This window comes from Orbicella faveolata, unplaced genomic scaffold (genome assembly GCF_042242905.1).
Source record: "Orbicella faveolata isolate gen_17 unplaced genomic scaffold, um_ofav_v1 contig_46, whole genome shotgun sequence".
NCBI classification, from domain to species: domain Eukaryota; kingdom Metazoa; phylum Cnidaria; class Anthozoa; order Scleractinia; family Merulinidae; genus Orbicella; species Orbicella faveolata.
Genome location: NW_028301576.1, coordinates 23,437,501 through 23,450,000, shown reverse-complemented (window position 1 = coordinate 23,450,000; position 12,500 = coordinate 23,437,501). Strand labels below are relative to the sequence as shown.

Below are 12,500 nucleotides of genomic sequence, written 5' to 3'. Positions count from 1 at the left end.
CTTGCCGTGGCTGAATCTTTCCGCTCCGCTTCTTTAACATTTTCCCTCACTATTTTCTCTATGGAAATGTCCAAGGTTTTTTTTATTAGGTTTTGGCACCGTAACGGTTGAGGTTGTGGACTTTGCAATCGACCAGCCAAGTCTTGTCCCAAGTTCTATTTCAACTTGCATTTTCGTCTTTGACTCGATCTAAAATTAAAATTGTTACATTTAATGAAAATTACCTGGAAAATAAAGGTACAAGAAACTGCATGATTATGGCCAGGCGCCCAGAAAAATGTTATACAACCGGGAGGGAGCCGTGGGAATCGATGAAAACATTTTTGTCAAACCCAGAAGAAAAGGCAAAGCTGCTGGATCAGCTGAAAGCGAGCAAAGGTGAGCACTTTACTGATTTTCATTGCGTTGAGTTACAAACACAGCAGAAACAAGCATCTGAATATCTGGAATCTCTCCCTTTGTTCTGAAACAGACAGCGGCGACAGTGGAAACAGCAGAAAGCCAGGAAACTGCGCCGCCAAAGAAGAAGCGAAAGATTTTTGACAAGGTCGAATTGGCTAGTTTGGACGCAGTTTATCAAGCTTCAAACGGGCTGCCAACGAACAGTATGATTGAGCGGTTGGCCGAATCTGTGGATATAACAAAGACCCAGGTAATTATTCCGAGTTCTCAGGAGTTCTGCATAACTGTACATGATCACTTTATTTAAGCTTACCTTTCGGCTTTGATCGTTGTACGTTGTTTTCGTCGTCTGGTATCCATCCCGCTTTCACTTGATGGGCCTTTTCCCCCGTATGCCGTTTTAGCAACCAAACGGCTTGGAAAGTTTTTTGAAATTTCAACGTTACTTGGCATGCATCGCACCTTAAGCTGTTTTTAAAATTATCTGGGGATGAAATCGAGTATCCTAAAGCCTTAAGTTGCTCTTGAATAGCATTGTTGGTCTGATGAGGTGCGCTATATGTAGTTATAATCCTCAAAAGAAAAGTGACCAGAACGGGAAGTAATATCATGGTTGAAAATCGCTGAAAATCGAAACAATCAGCTCAAACTGCACGCCATTGTGACCAAAGCTCACGTCACCCGATGATTCAGATCAGTTGTTCAGATTCACACCTTAACCGAGCTGTCAAATGACCCGAGTAACCGCGGGAAAAATTCCTGCGGCTCGTCTTTTGTTTTCATATTCAGATTGTATAACGCGTAACGCATTGTGCAATGAAGTGTGAAAATGTAGACTGAAAAAAACGTAAATTAACCCATGAATGATATACTAAAACATTTAAATTTATTCTATAGGTAGAAAATTGGTTTCAGAACCATCGCCGAATGGCGAAGAACGACGCATACAAACCAGGAGAATTAAGCCTGAAGAAATAAACTTTATCGGACTTTATTCATTGCTTACTTTATGTACCTTTGCAGACCTTTGTTAATAAAATGATTTCCGAAGCCTATTCACGTTTATTCTGGTTTATTTTATTACAATTCAGTATAATTACATCACCCACCATTCAGAGTTGACGAGCTGACTCGTCCCTAGTCATCTCTCCATCGCCAGACTAAGAGACGGCTGGGGAAGAGTCAACATTCTCGCAGTCTCTCGAGAGTTATTTTGCAGTTCTTTCCTACGTCTGGATATCTTTAACACTAAACACTACACTTAATTATTCTCAGAAATTTACACGGATAAATCAGATAATAAATTTCATCTTGCACGGCGTGTGGACAGGACCTGTTGGAAAAATAGGAAATAGTGAAAATATAAAATTCCCGAAAAATCATATCAATCAGATATCAACAGTATAAAGGACAGCGAAAGGAACAGCTAAGCGAAAAGGTGTGTTGTTGACTTGTGTTTCTTCAAAACACTGTTTCAAACTGTTCAAAGTCTGTCAAAGTGTGTTTCTGTTCTTGATTTTTGAAACCATTCAACTGCATACAAACAAATTCAACAAATTCGAACAAATTTGAACAAATTCGAATCATCTCAAACATTCGCGCGTACTGCGAGTGCGTATACGTACATGCTGGAACGTGGCATACCGAGAATTTTTTAACGCCAATCGATGACAATCGATGAGTTGCGACCACTTTTGTGTGATTATCGATTGGTCGTCGATTGGCCGATACCAATCGATGACAATTAACTAACAAGGCATCGATTGTCATCGATTGATCGATTGATTTTCCGATCATCGGTTTCATCGATTGTTCAGGCTCTGTAAAAATGATCTCTGTCAGTTTCGTTGTTTGGTAAAATAAGCTTAAATGTACGGTGGCCCATTAGGGACAACTTTACAAACCAGAAAAACACAAACTAACAAAAAATATCACTGCAAACTAAATCAAAGATACTACGAATGAAGTCAAATCAGCACTGCCAATGAAAGATCGAATGCACTCCTATAATTAACGCATGCACACCTCCAAAAAATTAAACGCACACTGCAAATGAAAGCAAAACGCACACTGCTAAGTGGATTGCAGACTGCAAATGAAAGCAAAATCAATCTCCAAATAAAGTAAAAAAAAAAATCTCACAGCAAAAAAACTGAACGCACACTGCAAATGAAAGCAAAATCAACACTGCAAACAAAAGTTAACCGCACGCCACACATGAAAGGCAAATAAACTATGCGCACGCATTTCAACGACAAGGCCTGAGACCCAGTAGTAAGCTCTAAGATTCGCGCCCTTTTTCGAAGACAGAGTTTAATAAATATGGCGTCCAGTGGAAACTCGAGCAGCTCCAGCTAAGACGAATCGGCTGAAACAACTCAACACGGCGATTTACCTCGTGGGTCAGAAAGAGATGTTATTACGTATTACTTTTACAGAGGTCTTACGTATAAGCATATTACTCTGATGTTGGAGAAGCAACATAATATTACAATGAATCAGCGAACTCTTAAGCGAAGGTTGAAAGACTACGGACTTAAGAGACGTGAAAAAGTAGACGAGGAGCTCAAGGAACGCGTCAGGGATCTCATTTTACAAGAAATATGTACTGGTCCTGATAGCCTTAATGGCTACAGGACTATGTGGCATGTCTTGCGTCTCAGACACCGGATTAATGTTCCTCGGCGATTAGTAGAGTCATTATTAAGGGAGGTCGATCCTAGGTGAGTTGAACACATAAGGAGCCGTTGCCATCAGCGCAGGATGTATGTGTCACCTGGATCCAACTTCTGCTGGCACATGGACGGGTACGATAAACTAAAGCCGTTTGGCTTTTCCATTCACAGCTGTGTCGACGGCTTTAGCCGAAGAATTATTTGACTCGAGGTCCAACGATCGAACAAAAATCCAAAGTGTGTAGCAAGGTATTTCATTACGCATGTCAGAGCGGCACACGGATACCCGATGCGCGTCTATACTGACACCGGCACTGAAAACGGTCTGGTTGCTGGAATACAGTGCTATTTGAGGGCTGAAGGATTGGATGGATATGTAGGATCGAAGTCTCACAAGTATGTATCGAGAACTAGGAATCAACGTATTGAATGTCAATGGTCACATTACAGGAAACAACGTTCAAGTTGGTGGATGGACTTCTTTCAAGACCTTCGTGAATCGGATATTCTCGATCTGATCAGTGACTTGCATAAAGAGGCTATTTGGTTTTGTTTTGCTGATCTGCTCCAGACTGATCTGGATAAGGTAAAGGAATATTGGAACAGTCACCGGATCAGGAAGTCAAAGCATGCCACTGTTTCCGGTGTTCCTGGCATGATGTACCTCCTGCCTGAGGATTTTGGACACAGCGACTGCTTGGTTCCAGTACCCCACACAAGATCACAGAAATGGAAAATAGGTTTGAAGGATTCGATAATGAAGATGATGAAACCAACCTAGTTTTCTGCGAGTATTTTCAAAACGTCATGGAAAAAAATAGCTTATCCCACCCCACAAGCATTCTGGAAGCAGGAATTCTTTTTGAGAAGCTAATCAAGTTCGCAAAAGGTGAACCCGAAATTTCTCATGTTCTGTGACCGGGGAAAACACTTTGCTGAGGACTCCTGTGGAGAGAGGAAGGAGGCAAGAACATAATAGTTCATGCACTGCTACCAGCCAAATAACATATTGTGGGGTACCAGAAAATATCCCTACTCACCCCAAGGCCTTGGAAAGTCCATAGGGGAGGGGACTTTCCAAATCCAAAATCTTCAAAGAAAAAAGTTTGAACCAAAACTGGAATATCCGGAAGGCTGGGGTCAAACCAACAACAAACCTCTGCGGGAGGAGTATGGATATTATCTGGAACAACACAATCATTTCTCACCATAAAATGGTGAGAGGCATCCTCTTCAATGGGATATGGGTATCATTTCACCTTCCTAGTGTAATGCAAACAAATTTACATGTTCATTTACTATGTTTCAATTTCTGCATCTATGTCCGAGATATACTGAGAATTTTGAACAACCCATCTTCAATGACAAATCCATGTAATCCAAACAACAGGCTGCTTGCAAGTTACAGAATTTTAACAAATTTATTGAAACCATATTACTAATTAATACTCGAACATTCTGTCGGAAATGGCTTTGGCCAACACTTGGAGACAATGAAAGGTCATCTTAACTCTGCCAAAGGTCTTTTCGTGTGTTATTGCAGTGTCCACGTTAAATTTAAAATCACTGTATGTGGTCATGTGAGCCACCGGTAACTGTACCCAAAGGGCTCAAGTAGAAACTGTTGGGAAACAAATTTGGTGGTCAGTGCTGCAATGAATGAATTTTACTGTCATGCCAAAACTGTTCTTCCCTGAGGGTAAAATTGGCCTCGTGGTTTTCCCAGTAAGGAACTGGAAAATATCTTCAGGGCCGTCGGTAGACTCATTGTCCCCTGTACAATAAGACAAAATATAAAAAGCTATCAGTACTAGTTTATACTAACAATTAGCAACAAATCTATCAGTACTGGTTTACGATAGGTCTCTTTGCACTCTCTAGATTATGAGTGAAACACAAAATGAGATATATTAACTCCGGGAGAGGGAAGTTACCCCCTATAAATATTGCAGGTGTGGTTGTTGAAAATTTTAAAAACACCCCTAAAACAACAAGAACAACAACAGCAACTTCATTTCACCTCAAAGGCACCAGACTCTCATTTAGTGGGTGTTGCCTCCTAAGAGGCACAAATTAAAAAAAAAAAGCACTGGCATTACTGTTTAAAAGGGAATAATTCAGAAACAAAAGCTATTTGCAAAACAAAAAACGTTTACAGTTACTTTCATTTTTTACATCCATAAACGTAAAGGCCCCTAAAAGGTACCGGGACAGCTCTAGCAGAACCCTCAGTGGTAACAATCTGCAAATGGTACCCAAGAGATCCCTGGCCTTTTTGGGGGGAGTATTAGCTGTTAGCTCTTGGAGAATGATGGCCATGTCCTGCAGCATGTCCCCATATATGGTATTTTCTTAAAAAAAACAAACAAACAAACAAATCGATAACATTTATCACTTTCTCCAAAAGTGAACTTTTATAGGAAACCCTGACTCACTTTGGCGTCCTAAAGATCTGGAAGATTTGTCTAGCACCACTCTTGGAAGAATTGCTGTTCAGATTAAAATCGCTTTTAAGGAATATACACTCATTTTGACAATTGCAATTTTTGTATTAACTGGCCGATTTGAGATAATAAGGTACTCATGACTGTCTTCTGTTTCTTCAACATATTGATTGAAATGAGCCATTATAGCTGTTTCTTGTACTTTGTTTGTGGACCCTGATTGCGAGTATTCAGCATTTAATGCGTTCATCAAGTATGTAGATGTGACCTGCATTCAAACCAAAAAATTTAATCAGACCATTAACTTTGGGAATTCATTTGGGAAATCAATTAAACTGTTCAGTTATATAGTAAAAACTTTAATACAAAAATTATATGCCAAAGGATGAAGGTGAACAACAATAACAAGACAGGGGATACATGACTGATTGTGTGGAACACAGCTGTCTAGGTACATCAATAAACTCAAATGCTCATCCCTTTGAATGGCAAAATCTTCCAAACTTAGTGAGGGACACACAAACAGCACAAGTGATTAAAAGGGAGGAAGGAAAACTTTACAAAGATAACAAAAAACAAGGCAGGTGTCATCCAGGAAACTCTTACATTGTAATCCTCTCCTGGTACAAAGAGTTTTTGCATCAGTGATGGATATTCTTCCATGTATCTCAGAAAACCGTGAAGCTTCAGCCCCTCTCTCATCAAGCTCAGCTTTCACTCGCATAATGGTGTTCTGAAGTGTTATAACCCTAAAAACAGATTCTCTCTGTTACATATGCAAAGTCAACCATGACATGCAATATCACTGTTAAATTCGAAGTGAACAAATGCGGAAAAGTTTCTGATCCCTAGGTAGTTTCCTTAAAAACTGTTAGATAAGTAGTACTTACATCTATTTCACATTTCAGATTTCAGGGTGTTTTCCTGAAGTTATAGAAACAAAGGTAGAGGTTAGGGAGAACAGTGCAAAACTGAACCACTGTCAGCTGTTTCCATTTCTGTTTGACATTCTCCCAACTAACTACATGTCTTTCCTTGATCTTTTAAATACACAGAGAAAATGTTCTATTTATTAGTAATTGTTTAATCCACGAAAAAGCTGCAGCATTTCAATGGAGTTACAGAGAATCGCTGCCTTTAGCCAAAGTAGTCCATAATAACTGACAAAGGACATGGATGTAGCATTTCAAATGATGTAATTACATGCAAAAAGGCAACAGTTAAATACATCTTGGGATACTGTAAATGCTTGTACCTTACAATAGTGTCCTTTTTCTCCAAAGAAATTTTGGATGTTAGGCCAGTATTCATTAAAACATCCATATTTGCATCATCTTGGAAAATGACTTGTAGTTCTTCATCGCAGTTCACTTCTTTAACCTGGTGACATATCATTGTCAGAGGTGGTTCAATACCTAAGACTTATTACATGTGTAAATAACTTACTTCTATGATCTCTCTCTGCAGTTTGTTAGCATTTTAAAATAAAGAATAAAATGGCCTTTTTTCTGATGTAAACAAACATCCTGTAGAGAGAGTTTTGGGAGAATTTTAAAGTACTACCATCAATTTTTGCTTTGTTTTTGCCAACAACCTTTGCATGAACTTTGGAAAGTCGTGCTGAGTTTGTGTTGGTTAATCATCATGCTACATATATAAGGGTTTTGTATTACTCTAATCTGTTAAATTTAAATCACAGAAATAAAATGAGGATGATGATGATGATGATGATGATATACAAGACATTTTCGATGAATATACAGCACACAAGTAATCCATATAAGAAAGTGAGAATGTTGTGTAAATCAGTAGCAAAACGAGCTGAGATATACAAATGTAAAGCTTTATGTCAAGCCATTGTACAAGGGAATATTATTACCCTTTTCACTAGAGTCCTGAATCTGGATTAGCAATATCATCATCTGCTAGTGATATGTCTGTGATTTCTGGAGTACACAGATAGTTGTAAACCCAGTTACTATAGCTAAGAAGGCAGGTGGTGGACCCTCCTGGAGAACTGACATTGCCATGACTTGTCCAATGGCTTTGAAAGAGCCATTACCCACAGCCTCAACATGGGGTCCAGGTGACAGAGCGCTGTGTTCTGTGCCCTCAAATAAGTTGGTCTGGACAGCTGCAACAAATGCTGTGGAAAATAATATTTAAAGAAAAAAGTCTTCAAATGTATGCTAATCAAACAGACTTAGTTACAAGACACATCTTACTTCTATTTATTATATGGAGAAGAGTGTTTTACTGGGAACTAAACCACTCGTAGATTCCATACTCCACTTCATCCGGGACCCAAGTGGCGTATTTTCCGTATGTCACCTTTGTGAGTGTCGTATCGTTCAATGAAGTCACGATTCCCGCCGTTTGCTTTTGTTGAATTGGTTTCTCCATATAATAAAAAGAACATTACACGTTGGCTCGAAGATATGAATTTTATGTTCTCGTGGCAAGAACAATATCTCACTCGTTGGCTTCGCTCACTCGTGAGATATTGTTCTTGCCACTCGAACATAAAATTCATATCTTCTCGCCACAGTGTAATATCCTCTATGTATGTTCTCGATATTTATGGAGGAAAATAAATTATTTTGTCTAGCTCAATTAAAGTTCAACAAAGGGACATATATTTATCTCCATTAAATAACTGAGTTACAGCCACCCACACAGTGAAAAAAATTCCGGAGATTTCCCTGCATTCTAATAATTATTTTGGCAAAAACAGATTACTGAAATTAATGTCACTGTCTAAATTACCAGATAAAAACTCCTTCCGCAGCCCTCCAGTGTCTATCCCAGACTCTCCAAAGAATTGTACTTTCAACACACCCTCCAAACTTTTTTTTACGTGTTAGCTGCCTGATGCCATCCCACAAAAGATCTTGTCTGTTAACTCTTACATTGATTCATTCCTGTTGTTTAACTTTTCTGCAGAGGATGCTTAAGATATCATCAAGGCTGTGGAAAAATAATATTATTTTTTGATACCAAATTAGGTTAATGTACTCGGTAATCACTAAAAAGCTAATCGGGTTGAGTAAAGGATATTAATTTTGACATATAGGAGGCTAAGGAGAAAAAAGCACTTAATTAGTCAATAAAAAAAGAACAAGAAAAATAAGCAAACAAGCAAGCAAAGAAAAAAAAACTGGCAATATGCTTAGCCGAAAAGAAAAAAAATGAAACAGACTTTGAGAGAGATGTGATAAGTATTTTACAGGTTATTTGTGATGGACTTGTTTTCCATCCCAGTAATGGTTTCCAGAGCAAAAAGAAAACTAAACCACTAGCACTTGACAAGAAAATATTATTGAATACTTCAAAATTTATAACAACATTGTTGAGAACCAAGTTTAAAGTCAGATGGATTTAATGGATTTTCACTAATGAAATTAAAGGAAAACCTGCTTTAGCTTCTATGAAGAAGCATGGATGCAAAACATCCACTTTTCAATTCATGCCTAAACCACACAGTGAATATGAGCAAGTGATATGAGTAGAGTTTTGTAACACTGCTAATCAAAATGTTGTTCAAGTCCTGAAGTTCAAGAGGAAAGTACATTCTGGCATGAAACAAACACATTTAAAAGAAAGACATCCATCCATAACTCTAAAAATGCAATAATGAATTTATGCTTGAGCTGAAAATAACTGTTCTCACCTTTCTCACAAGTGAGTTGGTGTATCAACTCCCCTCCCTCTCCTCCCTTTGGACTATATACCTAACATATAGATTTAGCCAAGCCTAAAAGCGGAGCTCAGCAGTTATTTTTTGTAATGTTGTTACTGATGAAAATAATCCAACATGTACATGTATGCGAAGTAAACTGCGAGCGATTTTATAGTTTCAGCCTGAACTAGGATTACATCAGCATATCGAGGTGTAAGATGGTGTGATGATGAAAATAGAGCCATGATTTCAAGCATTTCAGGGGAGCCACCAAAAATGTTGATCACATAACAGAACTGTCTTCTGTGCTTTTTGGTGGCATTTCCTGTTCTTTCTTATTGAGAAAGACAAGACATTGTTATTACATGTAATCATTATATTCTTTCTTAGTTAACAATTGGGACTTCTGCACAAAAGAAGTTTACACATTTTTTGTTGTTGTGGGGTATGACTGAAATGCAGTGGTTACAATATACTCAGTCCCCAAATTTCTACCAAATGAAATCTCACAAAAATACCAAGGTACAATGTAGTATACACATGTAAAAAGTTAAAAAGTTTTGTTTTCTAACTTGATCCCCAAAGATAGTTAGCTATCTTCATTTCTGTATGGAGTCTCCTCTTGCTGAAAGGGTTTGCACCATCTCTCAAAGTATAAGTATAAGCAAAATCACTCTGGCATGAACAATAAATATGATATTTTGTTGCTGATCATGAATACTTGCATAGGCTTCTGATAACAATTTTATTATTCAATTCCACTGTGATTTGTTCTTTTTCTCGACTGAGATTGTGGACTACAGGAGCTGTTATTGGGTTCCATTAATTAATTTTGCTCTGATTAAATTATACCAAGAATTGTAAGCTATAAGTAAGTTATATTATGTACGTGTATTTTGTCTGCACTGCACAACCAAACGCACTCAAAGATTATGAGGCATAGGTACATTTGTCAGAAAATTAGCCAGCATATCAAAGATATGTTTTGATTGACACATCAATTAAAGATAATTTACAGCAAAATGGATAAACAATACATCAATATCCTGCATGCACCAAAGCTGGACATGGGTTTATAAGGCAATCATTTAAACAACAGATTAAAATGATTTATAAATTAGAGAACACTATTTGTACAACACTAGGGAACAAATCAACTTTATTTGATGTTGCGAATGGCAAGGCTGTCGGTAGAATGTCACAAATTTCTCAAATCTTTCTTTCTACAAAAATACTAATCCTGCAACTTTGCTTAAGACCCAGTCCTCCATTTCGTGTTGGCAAAATATTAATTTATGCCATGCCCAATGCAGGTTATCAAAAAAATTGATTTAAGAGCAAACATACACCAAGCACAATAAATACCATTTTTAAGCCAAAAAAGCAACTATTTAAATAAACCATGACATGACGAGTAAATTATCTCTAAGAAAAACTGATTAATTTAACAGACACTTTAAATAATTTGTTAATACATGTATCATAGGTGTTTCTCAATAATGTAATACAGTTTATCTGTCATAATGTTGCAGTTACAGCATTATGATATTACTACACACAGTATGGGTTGCAGAACTCAACTTCTAAGTCAGTTTGTTCAATGAACTTTGAGTGCGGAAATTATTATGGCATCAAGTTGTCTGTAAATATAGAGAAACCACACAAAGCATTACAATCTTAAGTAATAAATTATTGCACTCTTCCACATGTATGTACAATGTATGTTCCATTAATATTGGGGATCTCTCAGAAGCTGCATTTATGATGATTTAATTTGCTCCCAGTGCAATTTTTTATGGAACTTTTCACACATTAATTTCTCTGTCATGACAGTGGTCTCTGTGTTCTACAACAATTAGTACAAAAGACAAATACACTCAGTAAGACATTGTTTACAATAAAATCAATCCCTATAAGCAATCATAAGGACCTTGAATTTATATTTCTTTAGAAATATCTCACCTGGCCAAGGTTGCTTTAAATATCTTTGATATTTTAATCCAGGCTGCCCATGTGTACACTGTTCATATATTGACTGCCAGGAACAGGGATGTAAATCATACTGTATATAGCTGCTACTTGAACACCACTGAACATACAAAGACATATCAATTATAATTTATAACCAACAGATGACATTCCTTTCATTGATATACAGTATACTCCATTGCTAGTTGTTTACTGAGTGTCTACAGTAGTGAGTCAAATGCTAGGCAGATGGTACCAAAACTTTCACAGTGGCGGGCTCTGCCCTGAGATGCAAAGCAAACATATCTAACTGTTATGAACTTGCTTTTGAGGGCACATGCAATTTGCTTTAAACAAGAAACTGGAACATTGCAGTACAACAATGTGCACAGTCTCAATCAAAGGGCCATCCAGGCTGAAAATCAGACTTTGTCAGGATAAATACTAATGTTCTTGCTGACTTAATCTGAGTGCGCAGTTCCAGAAGATATTCACACCCAACACCCATTCATGGCCAGTCATTAGAAATTCCAAAGTAACAGGAGGAGGGAGCTCTTAAAGAAAGAAACCTCCATGTGGGGTATGAATCTTTTCTTGAAGAAAACAATGTCTGAGAAATCATTAATTACAAAATATGCTTTAAGAAATACATGAATCTTAAGTACCTTAGGTAAGGCCAACTTTCAGAAAGTTTGTAATCTAGACTGGCTGGCCAGTTCATACATTTGACAAGTTGACACCGCAGGCATGTTTGTAAATTTGTGCGTTTCAACATCACAATACAATGTACATGTAGCAGTGTTGGTCAACTGAAAACAGCATAATTTGGTTAATTAATTTACACTGTACATTATTGGTTAAATATTGGTGTATATCGTTGCACACCAACAGATGACTATTAAAATTAATTTACAGAACATATTGGCAGCTAAATCATAACAAGTGAAAAATCGAGCATGAACCATTTATGTACATGTACACGTAACAGCCCTCACCCCAGAACTGTCATAGATATAATATATTTTCAAACTCGCTGAAATTTCAGATTATTTAATATTAACATGCACGTACATCTTTGACACTGGGTTTGCTTTACATTCACATTACACACAACCGGTATCCACCATAGGCAGACTTTTAAGTTTGCCTTTGAAAATAAATTGCGTCATCTAATGCATCTTTCATTACATATTCTTGTGACAAAATGACACAAAATCCAAGTACAAGAAGTCATAAGCATAAAACTAACTTAATTACCTGGTAATGCTTACAGCACATCTTACTATCTGCATATGCCGTCCATAAACTGGTACAGCCTGGACAATACTCATT

The 12,500-nt window shown here is 37.4% G+C and overlaps 2 protein-coding genes and 1 pseudogene across 15 annotated transcripts in view; 1 reads left to right on the top strand and 2 right to left on the bottom strand.

Moving 5' to 3' along the window:
• LOC149098980 (uncharacterized) overlaps positions 1-349 on the bottom strand; it is a 1,428-nt gene extending 1,079 nt beyond the window's left edge. The window contains exon 1 of the mRNA XM_089277663.1: positions 1-349. This exon is cut by the window's left edge and continues 1,079 nt beyond it. The gene's annotated coding sequence lies outside the window, so the exon portion shown is untranslated.
• Positions 350-2,475: 2,126 nt separating this feature from the next.
• LOC149098979 (uncharacterized) lies at positions 2,476-4,400 on the top strand (annotated as a pseudogene).
• Positions 4,401-4,479: 79 nt separating this feature from the next.
• The window catches only part of LOC149098978 (uncharacterized), a 13,530-nt gene continuing 5,509 nt past the window's right edge, over positions 4,480-12,500 (bottom strand). For 3 of the 14 annotated variants that reach the window (XM_089277665.1, XM_089277666.1, XM_089277668.1), the window contains 8 exons: positions 12,426-12,500; positions 11,834-11,977; positions 11,163-11,289; positions 8,288-10,840; positions 7,401-7,667; positions 6,777-6,901; positions 6,128-6,270; positions 4,480-4,851 (listed from right to left, as the gene is read on the bottom strand). The exon at positions 12,426-12,500 is cut by the window's right edge and continues 47 nt beyond it. In XM_089277665.1, coding sequence (XP_089133791.1) covers positions 4,688-4,851; positions 6,128-6,270; positions 6,777-6,844 — 375 coding nt within the window. In that variant the 5' untranslated portion in view covers positions 6,845-6,901; positions 7,401-7,667; positions 8,288-10,840; ... (1 more) ...; positions 11,834-11,977; positions 12,426-12,500 and the 3' untranslated portion in view covers positions 4,480-4,687. Of the gene's footprint in view, positions 5,429-5,512; positions 6,271-6,411; positions 6,446-6,776; positions 6,902-7,400; positions 7,668-8,287; positions 10,841-11,162; positions 11,290-11,833; positions 11,978-12,425 lie in introns of all 14 variants that reach the window. The other 11 variants (XM_089277674.1, XM_089277675.1, XR_016203683.1 and 8 more) reach the window with 10 other exon arrangements.